This window comes from Antedon mediterranea, chromosome 2 (genome assembly GCF_964355755.1).
Source record: "Antedon mediterranea chromosome 2, ecAntMedi1.1, whole genome shotgun sequence".
NCBI classification, from domain to species: Eukaryota; Metazoa; Echinodermata; class Crinoidea; order Comatulida; family Antedonidae; genus Antedon; species Antedon mediterranea.
This window is the reverse complement of record NC_092671.1, coordinates 16,099,749-16,116,661: the sequence shown is the minus strand read 5'-3', so window position 1 is coordinate 16,116,661 and position 16,913 is coordinate 16,099,749. Positions and strand designations below refer to the sequence as shown.

At 37.2% G+C, this 16,913-nt stretch overlaps 1 protein-coding gene across 1 annotated transcript in view; it reads left to right on the top strand.

Moving 5' to 3' along the window:
- The first annotated feature begins 535 nt into the window (after positions 1-535).
- The window catches only part of LOC140040571 (uncharacterized), a 40,743-nt gene continuing 24,365 nt past the window's right edge, over positions 536-16,913 (top strand). The window contains exons 1-2 of the mRNA XM_072086606.1: positions 536-897; positions 9,752-9,785. Of these exons, the coding sequence (XP_071942707.1) occupies positions 674-897; positions 9,752-9,785 (258 nt within the window). The 5' untranslated portion in view covers positions 536-673. The remainder of the gene's footprint in view (positions 898-9,751; positions 9,786-16,913) is intronic.

The following is a 16,913-nucleotide window of genomic DNA, read 5'->3' as shown; positions in this document are numbered from 1 at the left end:
AATTAAAAACCTTTTTAAAATAATATTTGTTGTTCTCCGGGTGTGACGACAACACCGAAATCTTGTATTGTAATGTTTTATTGTAAGTAATATATTGAGTCATGCTTTTTGTATAATATGGAAGAATAACAGTTCCTTGAATTGAAATAAATGGATCTTTAAAATAGCTTTATTTTAGTGTTTTTAAATTTTTTTCTTTCTAATAGTTACTATAGCCTAGCCTAAATCTACCAGATAATTTAGTATATAGAGGAATAACACATTTTATACCGTGTCAAACATTAATTTAATCGACACGCGCACACTTTACCAGTATTGTTTCTAGCAATGGCCCAAGCTAACGGTTAACCGCAAAGTAAACAGTAATAGAGGATTTGTTTACAATACCGTATTGTTGATAACGGTACTCATCTATTTACACGCTTGTTACACACTTTTAAGTGTATTAAAATACGTCATTGTGTTTTATTTTGTTTTTCTATTTTGTGAGTTATCCGCCCTCTGTCGAACGCTTGGTAACGTCATGTGTGGGAAAATGGCCGACAGCAGAGTTGGGCATGGGTTGTATAGACAGACAGTTTACTTCTAAATTTCTGTAATATCTAGCCTTTTTGGCTGGTATTGCTGATTTCATCAATATTTTCACACCTTTTAGTTTTTCATTTTTCTCAAAATGACGTCTGTTGGGTCGGATAAAGCAACAAATAACATACGCAGTTTAGACAACTTTTTAGGAAAGTCGTCGTCGGTTCATCATGATGAACAGACAACAATGGGTTCAAAATCCAACGAAGGGTATTTTGATAAAGGTAAAATTCAGCAGGAAGAACCAAGCAGAAGTCGCCCAGACTCGCCTACCACGGCCTATGTTACTCAAAGATTAGAAGATACTATCAGGTATTATAATAATTATTATTATATTATTAATAATTGTATAATTACTGATGATTGTAATTTACCATATCACAAAATTGTGAATGAAACCCAAACAAACATGAGAAATGTGAGAAGGCCTAACTAATTTCTTTGTATAATTAACAAAATACCAATATTTCTTGTTATAGACCTAGTACACCATGTCAGTCGGTGTAAATATAACGTCAATATCAAGGCCCCATTTAGGAATTGTCTTCACACTCACAATACATGCCAACGTATATTATTAGTTATTATATTGAAGAAACGGAAGGTGTAGTGGTCATGCTAGTTTTGGAGGGTATCGTCAAGACATTTTCTTCTGGGTGAAGAGCTTAGAGCTACAATCGGTTGTGGCTATGTTAGTGGAATCCGACATCCGCTCCACTTGAAAAAAAAGAAGAAATTTCAGATCATTGTACAATGATGAGACCTGTAAAAATTAGGGCACATACAGTATGCGCACAATTTTAAACACCTATATTTAAACGTACTGTAATATTAAAGATGTATTGTCCTGAAAAATAATGTTTTTTTTGCATATGCCATTTTAATGTAACATAATAGTTATCCACTTTGAACAAAATTGAATCGAATTTACCTGAAAATCTGTAATTTAAAGCAAAAAATAGTCAAATTGGCTGTCAGCAAATGGGTTTTTGGTTGAATTTTACCATTTATTTTGTCATTTTATATGAGAAAACAATTTGTTTTCATTTTTTTTAACAGAAGTTATTAACTTTTAAAGTCCTGATTTAACTAATCTTCATTTTTTTATGTTTTTGGGGGACACATACGGGTCATTCCATCTCAGTTCACCCAAAAAAAATGGAATTTTAAACCCTACCTCTTCCAATTTTGATGAAATTTGGTATATGGGTGATTCATAGCAATTAAAGCCAACATTTCAAATTTTAACTTTATCGGACCAACGGTTTTCGAGATATCGCAATTTCAATTTTCGGTTTTTACGCAAAAAAGCGCGCGGCCGCCACGTTTCAAAGAGCTGTATCTCGGGAACTATAGGTTCGATTTTAAAAACAAAGGTATTTTTGTAAAGGGGAGACCATAAGGAACCTAAATATACTAATTGTGTTTGTTTTATGTTAATTTTAAGTTGAATAAAACTTTGACATATATTTTGACCTTGAAATTGACCCCGTGGAACACGCCCGATTTGTTGGTGACTATCACGAAAAATGTAGCCCTACGTGTCAACTACAACATATAAAAAAATTGGAGGGGTTTTTTTCTTTGTTTCCATGAAATTACAATTTGAAGTTGACATACCTCTTCCTTTTAGTGTATTTTTGGTGTTGTTATACTTATACACAGTGTGAACACTAACTGTTAAGGTGTCTTATTGTTACGCTTTCTCATCAGGCCCACTTAAACAGTAGATGTATTTTGATATGAGAAATACTGGGTAACTCACATACTTTTCAAATCAATTTTGACACATAGTTTAGTGTCCTTACTATGTTATTATGCACATTAACATATGCATAATAAGTGATTGCAGAGAACATACAACAGTTACTGTATATGCCTTTTTAAAGGTTGTCATCCCCTATATAAAAACAAAACTACCAACCATGAAAAAAGTTCATTATTTCACAGATGGATGTGGCGGCCAATACAAAAACAAATATTACTTTATTAACCTTTGCCACTACCAGGAAGATTTTGGTTTAGACGCCGAGTGGAATTTTTTCGCTACATCACATGGCAAGAGTGCGTGTGATGGCATAGGTGGAACAGTTAAGAGGCTTGTCACTAAGAGAAGCTTACAGCGTTTGACTGAATGTCATATTATCACATCTCTCAGTATGTTCGACTACTGTGTAATTTTTTATTTCTATTTTATGTCTTTAGGCAATGTGGCCAAGGATTATCAATAGTGAATTAGTCACTGTCCTATCAGATAGGTGGTAATCCCCCTGATACAGGGGCTATTGTGTGAACCAGTTCACCGGGGTAACCCCCTACTATTTTTCGAATAATGAACTGGGTCCTTTAAAGTACACACATGTTATAACTGTGTACACTGGACTATGGTTTATAGTCCTTATCCGAGAAGACTTGAAGAGAGGAGCGAGTCGGCCTCGAACCCTTGCCGATGTTGTTGTCTTTTAGGTACGGTAAACGGCGCCCCTGCCTTAACCGCTCGGCCATATGACTCGCTCATATGGACATTCCAGGCATCAACTTTTTTCATGTGGGAATAGATGAGGTATCTACTGTAGAAAAAGAAATAAAGCCGAGATTCAACCTCGCCCAGACCATCAAGGGTACATTACAATATCATCGCTTTGTTCCCGTTTCTCTGGCACAGATGCAGGTCTACAAACTTAGTACCCAGATAAACCCTCCGGATGTGGTAGTGATTCAAGAATCTTTCAGTGATGAAAATGAAATTGTTGCTGATACACAACCCACCATTATTAGACTTCAGAATTTTGTGTGCTGTAGTTATGATGGTGTCCCATGGATTGGTTTGGTGGTGGATGTCTCACTCTCAGAAGAGTTTGGGGATTTTCAAATTAAATTTATGCATCCTCATGGGTCAGCGAAAACCTTTTATTGGCCGTCCAAAGAAGACTGTTGTTGGATTCCTGAATCAAATGTACATTGTATTATAGCCTCTCCGTTTATAAAATCCTCTCCGTTTATAAAATCCTCTTCGACTAGGAATTACAGTATTTCCCAAAATGATCGCCACAACATTTCTAAATACTGTTTGAATTGTCCAGATGACAAGGAGTAAAGGCCAGACATAGACAATTGTAACATTATAATAATATTTAGTTTGTAAATAAAATTAATTTTGGAATACATCAAATTGACATTGAAGTAATGCATGGACAGACACCAAAAATACACTAAAAGGAAGAGGTATGTCAACTTCAAATTGTAATTTCATGGAAACAAAGAAAAAAACCCCTCCAATTTTTGTATATGTTGTAGTTGACACGTAGGGCTACATTTTTCATGATAGTCACCAACAAAACGGGCGTGTTCCACGGGGTCAATTTCAAGGTCAAAATATATGTCAAAGTTTTATTCAACTTAAAATTAACATAAAACACACACAATTAGTATATTTAGATTCCTTATGGTCTCCCCTTTACAAAAATACCTTTGCTTTTAAAATCGAACCTATAGTTCCCGAGATACAGCTCTTTGAAACGTGGCGGACGCGCCCTTTTTTGCGTAAAAACCGAAAATTGAAATTGCGATATCTCGAAAACCGTTGGTCCAATAAAGTTAAAATTTGAAATTTTGGCTTTAATTGCTATGAATCACCCATATACCAAATTTCATCAAAATTGGAAGAGGTAGGGTTTAACTCATTGGGTGATCTGAGATGGAATGACCCACACGTACATCTTTAGGATTTTCCTTTTATCCAATAGTTTAAATTAATTTTAAGGCGCTCTGTTCTTGGTAGGGCGCCATTAAAAAGCCTATATAAAATAAAATAGATTAATAAAATACTGTATTGCATCCCCTTTCCCTGCCATCATTTCAACGAGCTATGCACACAATTGTCATTATTAATGATTTTCCGATACTAAACAATAAACAAAAATGCATTTTTTCTAGTTGCATTAAGGTGGTGACAAGTGATTCAATAAAATATAATTATTTCAGTGAAACTTTGTGTTTAAATTTTAACGACACTGCATTCATTTAATATTGTACAATTCAGACCTTTATGAATTTTGTATTCCATATTTCGTATAATACTGTATCCATATTTCATATGCTAAATATATTTATCTAATTAACTGGATAACATTGAATGTTTTCAACTTACATTCAGGCAGATTCCATTAGCTTCTAGGAAAGATCTCTCAGTCTATGACGTAAACTTGCTTGCTTATACCAGGTTTATATTTACTACCCTGGATATATTTTGATGTAAATAAGAAAACAAGGTAAAATTTTGCTGAAAAGCTAATACTATTACCATTAATCTTAAATTTTAATAATAATAGAAAATGGACTGAATGAACATCTTGTAAGAAGCTATAGTTTACACTGTCTAATTACTGTACAACTAATGTACAGTACATCATTCATTTCTTTTATTGCGAATTTCATATAGAATAAAATAAAATTTATCCACAAACTACATGAGTTTAAATGTACAAAATGATGTGGAGATTATTTTTTAAAATACTACATACAGCAAAATCTATTTTTATAATTATCTACCACCTTCATAATACTGTATGGCTGAGTATACAGTAACCAGAGGGCCTGGCTATGAAACTTAGATTGGATTATTTTAACAATGGAATTACCAAATCTCTGCATCTGAATTTAGCTTAAAATTACTGTAGGGATGGGATTATACTCAGTCATAACGTAATCCTAATCTCAAAGTTTAATTGTTATATAATTCTATAGTAAAATAGTTGAATCATAAAATTAAGCACCTGTCAATTGGGAAGCTGAGTAAACAACATAAATTCCACTTTAAAATATAAAGGTAAACACTAATACATAATAATATCTAAATTAATAGAAAAGCATATTGGTTTATTTACTACATAGTACAGTATGAGGGACTAGTGGTGGTTTTTATGTCCAGGGGTGTTTCTAGTATAAGCTGACTAGAATTTAGTTTGTGACATAAAAAAATGTTCATGAAAACAATGATCTTGGTAGGAATAGAGAAAGCACTATGGGATATGATAAGTAGTTAATTGTTTACATTTGCCCTTTCATGTAATGAATTAGTTATTAAGACAGGCACAGTACATGCGGAGGAAGAACAGCAGCAAGGTTGAGATGGCAGCAGCACCCCACTCCCCTCCCACCTCAACTATCATAAAAAAAAAAAAATTAGAATGCAAAAGATAGGATAATTAGGTTCTGCATTATTTCCATCATTTTTAGAGCCTGGACTGCCCTATTCAAAATTCTGGATCCTTCACTGAGTCAACTTAAGATGAGTGTTATAAAGGAAAATAGAGTACTTCCTGGAACTACTATGTTCAATGTTGAATCCTATTACTGTTTGAAGAATATTATTTGAGTGTTCCTCAACCTCATTCATATGAAAGAAATAAAGGTTATACCAAGGCAATCTAACAACAGGAGCTCCTGAGATCAAAGAGTTTATTTGTGGCTGCGGCACGATTAGCTCCACGCCCATTCAGACGCTGCGCGCCACGGAGAATATAGTACTGCATGGAATTTGTTGCAGCAAGGCATAAGATCAAAGGACTGTTGTTAGATTGCCTTGGTTAAATACTGTACTGATATTGGATTGAATTACCTCCTCTTTGTATAATAAATTGTGCTTTTGTTTCTTGCATCTCGCTACTGTACAGACTTATTATTCAGCATCAAGGCAGTCCTTGAAATATGTAAAGTAAATAAATAAATATGAAACTGAATAGTGATATTAATATTAATGGATCTAACATGTAATAAGGTCATATAGTGACTATTCTAGCGCGCTGATATTATCCACTAGCCTGCTTATCAATTGCTTGGTATACAACGGCCGGTTTTACTCTTACCGTTGCCCTGGCTTTTTGCTCCATTTACTTATAATAATGATTAAACTGTTTTTTCCATTTTACTTTATGTACTGTAAGTTCAGGTGTTTAAAATGGGAAAAATTATCAACAAGATTTAGTGAATATAGATTTAAACAGATTTTGTTTAGCAATATTACTACTGTTAATTGAACTGAATTTTGACAATTTATAAATGTGTATCAGTATTGGGTAGTTTTATTATGGTAAAATTGCGATATTATTAATGAATTTTGTATGATTACAAGTGTAACAACATGTGTTATATTATGAACACAAGGGTGTCATTTTGAAATTGAATAGACGGTGGACATTTCTAAATAGAGGTTAAATAACAGGCAAATTTGAATGTACAGTACCGGACAGAATTATTGCAGATTTTGAACGCATTCAACGCATTGTTAAAGTGTTGACAACGCGTTGAAACTGTGTTGTCCGTTGGCGTTGAAAGTGTTGAGTTCGTTGAACTGTTTATTCAACCAACACAATGTGTTGCGTTGAGTTTGCGTTGAAATAACGAACAATCGGATTCGTATGGTATTTACAGATTGCCAGTGTGTATTAGTAGTAGTAGTAATAGTATAAAATACAGTATTACAAATATTTAAGAAAACAAACATAATGTGTATTTTTCCGCGGAAACCTAGCTTAATATATTACACTAGGCTAGGCCTACTACTAACGAGTAGGCCCCGTGTGTATATGAGTCGCGTCTGCCATCGCAGTTAAAAGTAGTGGTCATGTCCTCAATTACTGTGTGCCTATATTAACTGGAGTATTAAATACCAAAGTTAAGGCGGCGGTGAATCTTGGAGGCTAGGTCACATCGTAATTAATTATTTCCAAACTAAAAACTTCGCAGTACTGTACTACATTTTTCTCGATTATTTATAAAAACAACGTAGCCTACACCCGCCGCCGCCATGGAAGGCAACAATACACCACCAACATAACGATCCAGCATGGTCGTCGGACGTCGTCCTTTTCACGCATGCTTTTCGTGACGTGAGGGACGAACTGATCGAAAGGTGAAGAGTTCATTCATTATGAAATATTACGCGTAATAATTAAAAGGGAAAAAATCGTTTAGTTTTATTATTATCCATAAATATATCATTATCATGTATTATATTATAAATTAATTATTGTGGTGCCTAACGTAACCCCATGCAGAGAAAAGCGTTAAATTTAATAACCAAGAAATAGGAATGACCAATTTGATGACAATAGGCAATGTTAGGCGTTTTCTTTAAAATCAAAACCTGTGCCATACCATATTATTCACGCCAAGGTGTAACCCACAAATATTTGAATAACCAAACAATTCAGAATAAAGAACCACTTTATTCTGATGCAAGACAATATATTATTACAGGCGCGAGGTTTAGGCGTTTTCTCTTTAACATACTATTGTTTCTTAATATAATTATATTGGCCTCCTCCTGAAACTGTATGAATGGGATGGGAGTTGCGAGAATATGCGAGCGAACAGCCAACATTTTAATCAGTTTACAGTGTGATGCTTTTCAAAACGCGCAACGTTTTCAACGCGTTCAACGCTATGGGATTCAATTGTTTAACGTCGTCAATGAACGGTCAACGGGTTCAACACATTCAACACGCTCTATTGTTAACGTATTCAAAACGCTTGTTGTACTTAAAAATGTAATGTTGTTCGATTTATAAAGATTTAAATTGGTTCATGGATGGGTGTCGGACACGTCAAATTTTTTAGTTCTTTCAAATTACATTACAACAAACAATGGGACAATTATAAAATAAAAACCAAAATAGAGAAACAATATTTTAACTTTATCTCTTGAATCTCGAACAGCTAAAAAATGTAGGCCTAAATAAAATTAATTACTTCGTCGTCATTAACGATCGTTAAATACGTCATAACACACGTGGTGTTTTTCTCGAGGAAACCAGGGTGGCGGCCTCGTGTGTTGATGTCAGTAATTTCCACGTTGTTTGATTTTACGACGTGAGATCGTGTTTTCCCCCGGAAGGCCTACAGTACAGTGTTAACTGTTAGACTTGGCATCGACCTTATTATTCGATGTTTTCCTTCACTAAACACTGGGAAATATCACTGTGTGTTTTATTTGGTAACTGTCCGTTCAATACTATTACTTAAAAATATATCTAAGCTTCAAATATATTTTATTTATATTAAAATATCTGGTAGTGACTGCCGATGGGTATTTTGCCTGTTGTTGTTACTGATCGTTCAGGCGTGCAATCGGCCAGTCTAGTGCTGCAGCAGCTAGCGTTGAAATAACTAATTGTTTACTTGACATGCTGATAATGACTTTCGTTGAATAAACAACTAAACGTTGAAAGCCGTTCAACGCAACGCAAACACAACGCAACGACAACGTGTTGAATGCGTTGGGATTTTTGCAATAATTCTGTCCTGTACTGTAGAAGTAGTACCACTACAGTATTTGATTAGTATATTTTGTGCCTATCCTACCTGGATAAACCAGGTAGATCATAGGTTATTGTTGTGAATATAGCCTACTGTACTATACGATTGTTATGATAATTATCTACGCGTTAATTATAGGGTGGTTCATAGAGTTAATAATCACCATTTTTATAGCCGCCCTATGCAGTGGTTAAACTATTTGGCCGGATGTACGCTCAGGCCTCGAATTTGGGGATTTTAGGGGCAAGGCCATTTGGCCTCCGGTTTTCATTGATTTTAGGGGCACCAAGGCCAAATGGGAGGGCCAATTGTTTGAGCTCGTTGTTTTATTCAGTGTGTTTTGTTACTCTCAAATTCGCGAGCAATTAATAATAACAGAGAAATTAACTTTTTTCCACCCGCCCCCGCCTACCAAAATAAAAAAACTTGACAGCAAACAAACAATTTTTTTTTTTAGGCCTTATTTTCTATCTAATTCAGTGGTTTTTATTGTGGTAAAACTCGGGAAGGGCACTCGCGGCCAACGCAAAAAAAGGGCAGGCCAGTAGTGGCCGTGGGTGCTATTCATTTTCGAGGGCATTGAGGCCAACTGGGAGGGCACCGACGGCACTGGCCGTGGTAAAATTCGAGGCCTGGCGTTACGCTGCCGAGACTAAATCGTGGGCCTATTGTATGTACTGTAGATAAGATGGTGGGCCTACACTATTAATTGTTTAATCCAACCGTACACTACTGTACATGTCTATAATATCTTTAAAATATCAGAAATTAGAAAAATAGGCAAATTTGACTGTGTTGCCTTTTTATTTTTTACTCCTCAAATTTATGTTTTATTTGTATTTTTCAGACCTGAAATAAAAAGAAAAATTGATGAGATTGTGGTGAGTATATAGAAACATTTGAGAGGTTGGATAAAAAGGAAAGCACCTGCGTTAATAGACTGCCCGCCCTTGCGACTAAGCATGGATGTTTTCCTTTAAGCTGCATAGATTTTAGATGCATACAGTATAATTTGTATGCCTAGAGGAGCTTAGTTGGACCTACAATACTGTATGCTTTATTGAAAAATAATTGTTGACTGGGGTTGTATTGGATGCACTAATTGGTTGGAGTACTGGACAAAGTACAATATTAATAGGGAGGTTTCGCAACCTTACGAATACGATAACGAAAACGGATACGTCATACATTTGTGAAACTTTTGAGCTGATCCCTATTTCATATTTGTAAAGCGTATTCGTGTTGACGAATATCACCAGTCATATTCGTAACTACAAAACGAGTTTTTGATTATAATATAATTATAGATTTATTGAAAGTAATTTACTAAAGTAATTTACTAAAATGCCAAGTCAATTTTGATAAATAGCAGTTTTTAAAGTCCTCACTCGCTTTGATGTTACGCTAGGCCTAGGCAGCCAAGCACCAAGCAACACGTACCTGCGCTTCGCTCAAATTTACCGCAGTCATATTTTGGACGCGCCTCAATATTTCGTTGCCATGCAAAACAGATTTTTTTATGGCTTACGAAAACGAATACGTGTGCATGACGTATCCGTTTTCGTTATCGTATTCGTAAGATTGCGAAACCTCTCTACTAGCTAAGGAAACAAACATAATTTCACCTCTCATTCGATCACATACATTAAATCACAGTTAAGCCCGGTTTCCATAAAATCGCTACACGACAGAGCGTAGCGATTCTACGGAAACGCTAGAATTTATCGGGGATCTAGTACACGAGCACTAAATATTCTTTGATACGCGTATACGATTCATCACTGACAAAATCGGCAAAGTTGAACATGGTTGAACTTTGCCGATTTGACTGCGATGAATCGGGGAGCCTTCCCGATTGCGTCGGCAACATCTGCGCGTGTAGCGATTTTAATGGAAACGCTGTAGCGACGGTGTACCGATTTTATGGAAACCAGGCTTTAATGATATTATTATTATTACTGTACCAAAATAGTGATTAAAAACACCAACTTAATTTGCTATTTTCACTGATATGGTATTTGTGGTGAAGTTCTTAATTTAATTTAAAAAATAAAATTAAATAATTGACTATGATTTATATTGTTATAGCTTCAAATGATTCTATGTGAGATCAATATCTAATTTATACTTAGTAATAGGTTTAAACTGTTGATTGTATGCTAATGTACTGTGTCAGTCAGTGTGCTGTATTTAATTTAAGTGTAGCGATGCAAGATAGAAAATGAATAACTTACAATACTGTAAGCTACATTCACTTGTTGTTTGACTGACGCAACGGAAGATGGTGTTTTCCAACTCTTTATATTAGTTGGCAAACATCGCTGTTTTACTGTAGAATAGAAGGCGTAGTAGTCAAAATTAAAACGATCTAAAATTTGTACTGTATCTCCTTTTGTGTTAAATGTTATTATTTGTTAATTGGTGCCATGTAAAAAAAAATTATTTCTTTATGTTTTGTTGATTGTTTTATGTAAACATTATATTATAATGAAATTTACAAATAGCCAAAAACTTGCATTCAAGAAGGTAAATAATGATTGTGTATATTGTGGTTCAAATTAATAGTGGCGCTATAACTTGCCTTATACAATCACAAGGCCCAGACTTAAATCCTGACATAGTAGCAGGGTTGTAACTTGAGCCTCAAATGAGACTTTGTTTAATTAGCACAATATATTTTATCCATCATGTAACTGTAATTGACTAGTTACAGATTTTACGGTTCAGGATATTCGACTGCGAAAGAATCACATAGACCTCAGTTAGAAGTTGTTAACTCTGGATCGAGCACTTTAATAATCTTAACACACTACAATCATAATGACGAGTGTTAACACATGAAACAATTTAACTAATACATCAATCTAGCTATTGGTCCTTTACCAAACATTATGTTTAATAACTAACTAAATAATCTCTACATAAGATAAGATAAGATAAGATAAGATCCTAACACTTTCTGTGAAACATTGGATATTGGCCTGGTACAGTAGGTGGTATCCATTGTCTGGTAGGATGAAATTCTGTACAGATTGGTTGTTGAGTTGCATATTGAGTTGGTTGTGGATAAAATTGGATAGGTCCATTCCGGTAGTGGTTGTCCCAATATGGATTTTGTAGTGGTCTGGTGTTAGCACCATTTATCTGCATACAGCCTGGTGCTGGTGTGCCCAAGTTGTGGTAGCCAAACAAAGTAGGAGGTTGGCGATGACGAACTGGTCGTCCAATCTCTGCTGCTGGTACCTGTTCATTTGAACTAACTGGTTCATCCATATCAGCATGTTGTGTGTCGCCGGCTGCCTCCATGTGCTTTTCATCCACAGTAGAATCCTCTGCTGTTGGTGGGGTGGCATATGGTTCAACTTGTACCAATGAATCATTACTGGTACATGCATATTGTGGTTCTGGATTGGTTAATAGGGGATATTGTAAATATACTTCATCTTCTTCATCCGAACCTACTGAATCTGTCTCAGGTTGTGGTGTAGCCTTCTCCGTCGGATCACTAGGTAATCGTTGTTCTGGAGTTATCTTTGTCTTCTTTTTCGATGCAACATTTTGAGTATCTGGTACTAAAGCGTCACAGGGACAAAGTAAATTCCTATGTAGGGTCCGTACTCTACCATTACCGTTTTCTGGGCGAACTTCATACACTGGCAACTCCTGTTTTTGCGCCACCACTATGTATATTCTGTCCTCATAGAAGCTTTGAAGTTTCCCAGGACCACCTGGTGGAACACAGTTCTTGATCAGGACTCTATCACCTGGTGATAATGATGTACTGATTGGCCGTTGTTGGTCATGTCGGTGTTTACTTCTTTCTGCTAATTTCTGCATGTTCGATCTAGCTAAAGCGTATGCCTCTTCCATCCTCATTTTCCAGTTCTTGGCATATTCATGGTGTTCACTTGCAGCGGCATCACCATCTGGGGATAATCCAAATGCAAGATCAATTGGCAGTCGGGGTGACCGCCCATACAATAAGTAATGAGGTGAGTAACCTGTGCTTTCATGTCGAGTAACATTATAGGCATGAACAACCTTGTTGAGATGTTGTTTCCAGTCATGCTTCTGCTCTGTAGTTAAAGTGCGGAGCATTGACAACAGGGTTCGGTTGAACCTCTCGACCTGTCCATTCCCCTGAGGGTGATATGGTGTAGTTCGGGAACCCCTGACTTCACTGAGTTGTTCAAGGCGTCGAAATAGAGAGTTTTCAAATTCACGACCCTGGTCATGATGTAGTCTGCGTGGATAACCGAACTTCAGAACAAAGTCGTTAAAAATCCTGTCAGCAACTGTCTTGCCCGACTTGTTGGTGGTTGGATAAGCCTGAGCGAATCTTGTAAAATGATCCATCACTACGAGGATGTACTCATATCCTCCTTTACATTTGTCAAGGTGAAGGAAATCTATGGAGACAAGTTCAAATGGTTCCGATGTCTTGATGTTTACCAGAGGTGCACGTGTAATTCTGGATGGCTTCTTGTCTTTCACACAGCTACATTCTTGTTTTATATAATGGTTGATGTTAGTTTCCATGTGAGGCCAGTAGAACCTCTCTCGGATTAGTATAAGTACCCTCTCAGTGCCAAGATGTCCCATCTCATTATGTAGCGATTTGAGTATCATCGGACGAAGGCTTTTCGGGATCAATAGTTGTGTCCTAGTCTTCGTCGTCCGGCGAAGAATACCATCTTTATCAAGATTGATTTTACTCCACTCCCGCATCAGGGTCCTGGTTTCAGGAATCTCATTGGTGCGCTCGGATCTAGTGGGCCATCTACCTTTGGTTTTGTATTCTCGGAATCTTGCAAGGGCAGGGTCATCTTCTTGAGCCAAACGTACTTCCGCAATTGATAATGTAGATAGGTTCGGTGTGATGCCAAATGGTTGGTCCTGTATATGCACATGATCGGTAACGATATGATTGATGTAAGCAAAGTCAGCTGTTTGTTGTATTGCAATACCTTGAACAACAGCATCCATTACCAATGGTGAAATTTCTTCAGTACATTGATCAAATTCACTGGGTGACATCGGAATTCTTGATAGTACATCTGCATCTTCGTTGTTGCGACCTGGCCTGTATTTAATGGTAAAATTAAAGTCTGCAAGTTCTGCAACCCATCTATGACCTACGGCATTCAATTTGGCAGTGGTTAGTATGTAAGTTAGAGGATTGTTGTCCGTATAAACGGTAAATGACTTTGCAAAGGATAGGTAATCTCTGAAGTGACTAGTTATGGCCCACTTCAGAGCTAGGAATTCCAGCTTGCCTGAGTGAAGGTGATAATTCTTTTCCCCTGGTGTAAGGGAACGAGATCCGTATCCTATGACTCGTAGTACTCCATCTTGGCGTTGATATAAGACCGCACCAAGTCCATCTTGTGAGGCATCTGTATGCAGCTCAAACGGTCTCTCAAAATCAGGAAATGCCATAATCGGAGCTCGGCTTAACTCGTCAATGAATGAATCAACTATTTGTTGGTACTCTGGGAGCCATGTTATGGGAGTTGAAGATGGAACTTGTCCGTTGTCCTTTCTATTACTGTGTTTCTTCTGTTTCTTTCTCTGGTTCTTTTTATTGGTTGATTGGTTATTCTTTGTAGTAGTACCAGCTTGAGTTAGCAGCACAAATAATGGTTTGGCTCGCTTGGAGTAGTCCCTAAGATACCGACGGTAATATCCCGTAAATCCTAGCAGTTTTCTTACTTCCCCTACAGTCCGAGGAATGTTGGACTTCAAGGTGTATAATGCTTCGGTGTCTCGAGGGTCAGGCCGGTAGCCTTCGTGGCTAATGATTTTCCCCAAGTACTTCACTTCAGATTGAAACAGTTTGCATTTGGCAGGTTTTAATTTCATTCCTTTTTCTTGTATACGTTTTAGTACTTTCTGTAGGTTGATTTGATGTTCTTCGAATGTCTTCCCATAAACAATAATATCGTCTAGGTAGACCTCACAGATTTGGTGGTTTAGACCTTCTAATGCGTCTTCCATGCATCGTTGGTATGCAGCTGGGGCATTCTTGAGTCCAAAAGGTATTCGGACCCATTCATGAAGACCCCAAGGTGTTACAAAAGCGGTGAGTGGTCTGCTATCGGTTGTCATATATCCTTGATGGTACGCCTTTCCTTGATCAAGGGTACTAAACCAGCGGTTCCCACCAAGGCTGTCGAGAACGTCTTGAATTCGGGGAATAGGTTGGCAATCAGGGATCGTCTTGCGGTTTAACTCCCGATAATCAATGCATAAACGAAGTCCTCCATCCTTCTTACGAACGCACACGACGGGTGATGCATACGGAGATTTGGATTTGACGACCCACCCTCGATCAATTAAATCAGTAAGGTAGTCTTTGACTTCCTGAAAAAGAGGTCTTGGTATGGACTGATACGTCTTCTGGACTGGGATGTTATCGAGTAAGTTAATCTTCATTTGTAGGCTTGGTATCGAACCCATGTCTTGCTCACCGTGGGAGAAACTATTGGATTCTTCGTCAAGCATCTGATTTACTATATGCTGTTGATCGCAACTTAGATGACTCAAGTCAAGTTGAGACTTCCAGTTTCTAGTATTGATTTCTGGCGTCACATCTACTCTGGCCGTCTGTACCCCTACTGTTGGCACAACTTCATCGCTTCCAGCTTCGAACACACCTCGATAGATAGCTCTCACAAGTTGTAACTTCCCCAATAAGGTCTTCTTGGGAATTATCAAATTTTGGTCCGTTTTGTTGGTAACTGAGACTCTGATATCATTACAGGGACGGCATGTTAGCTCTACTACATTTTCGTTGACTTCTAATCCATCGGGGAGATGTGGTTCAAGTAATGGTTCAATTATCACCATCATCTTCTCCTGGATAGGACCAGTTATAGCTCTAACTCGTATGAACGTTGTCTGTTTCGCTGGGACCTCATGTACCAAATTTCCTGAATATATATTGCAAAAATCTGTAGGATCGGAATTTCGCATCATTGAAATTAACTTCTGAGCTTTGATGTTATTACATTTTGAAAATGATGTTTTTACTGTCCTAACAAGTTCTGGTTGCTCAATTTGTACAATTTCCTTGATTACGTTGTAGCCAATGATTGGTTGTGGAAGTTCATCAGCTGTTACTAAGACTGGTACTAAAGTAGAAAATGTTGAGGTATCATTATTATTAATAGATAAAAGTTGAAATTTCAGAGAAAGCCATCCTATATAAGGTATATCAGTACCATTTGCAGCAGTAAGTTTGAGATCTGATTGCAAAAGCTCCCTTAAATTCCTCAGCGGTTCACCTTGGCAATTTGTCTTCCACCATGTCTGAGACACTATCGACACTTGAGAACCTGTGTCCCATAGAACCTCTTCAATGTTCCCGTTTAATTTGCATTTGACAGTGCATCGTCTACCTATGAGGTTGACTAATCTTAGGTGTTGCCCAGGTGTGAGGTGGCTAATTTGGTGCTTCTTTTCTGGATCAAACTTCGACTGGTTACTGTGACTTCCTTTCGAGTGATCAATCCCAGACTGGCCTTGATACATGTGATCACCTTTGGCCACCTCTATCTCACGCTTCTTGGAGTTAGGGGACATGTTGGGTTTTTCTACGATCATTCCAAGTCCCGTTGGGATGATCGGGGTCCGTTTCCCTGGTTGGTGGTGCAAGCCCTAGCGAAATGGTTGTCACCTCCACACTTGTAACAATGCCTACAATCATCTCCCTTACCGTCCTGCTTGCAACTGTTACATCCTCTTCCTCTTGACTTCCGTCTACCTTTGTTTGTGTGTTGTACAACTCCCTGTAAAGCGGAAACACTTGCCTGTAGTGTCTTCAAACCTTCTACCAGCATCTTGATTTCATCACTGGGCGAAGATGTGGTAACGGTTGCACTGGCAACCTTTACAGTATTTGATGTACATTGTTTCTGTTTCCGTTTATCTTCGAGGTTTTCCACTCTGGCTAGTCTCTCAAGGAGGTCTTCATCTGAGATATTGGGTTCCTGAAGGTGCTCTCTCAT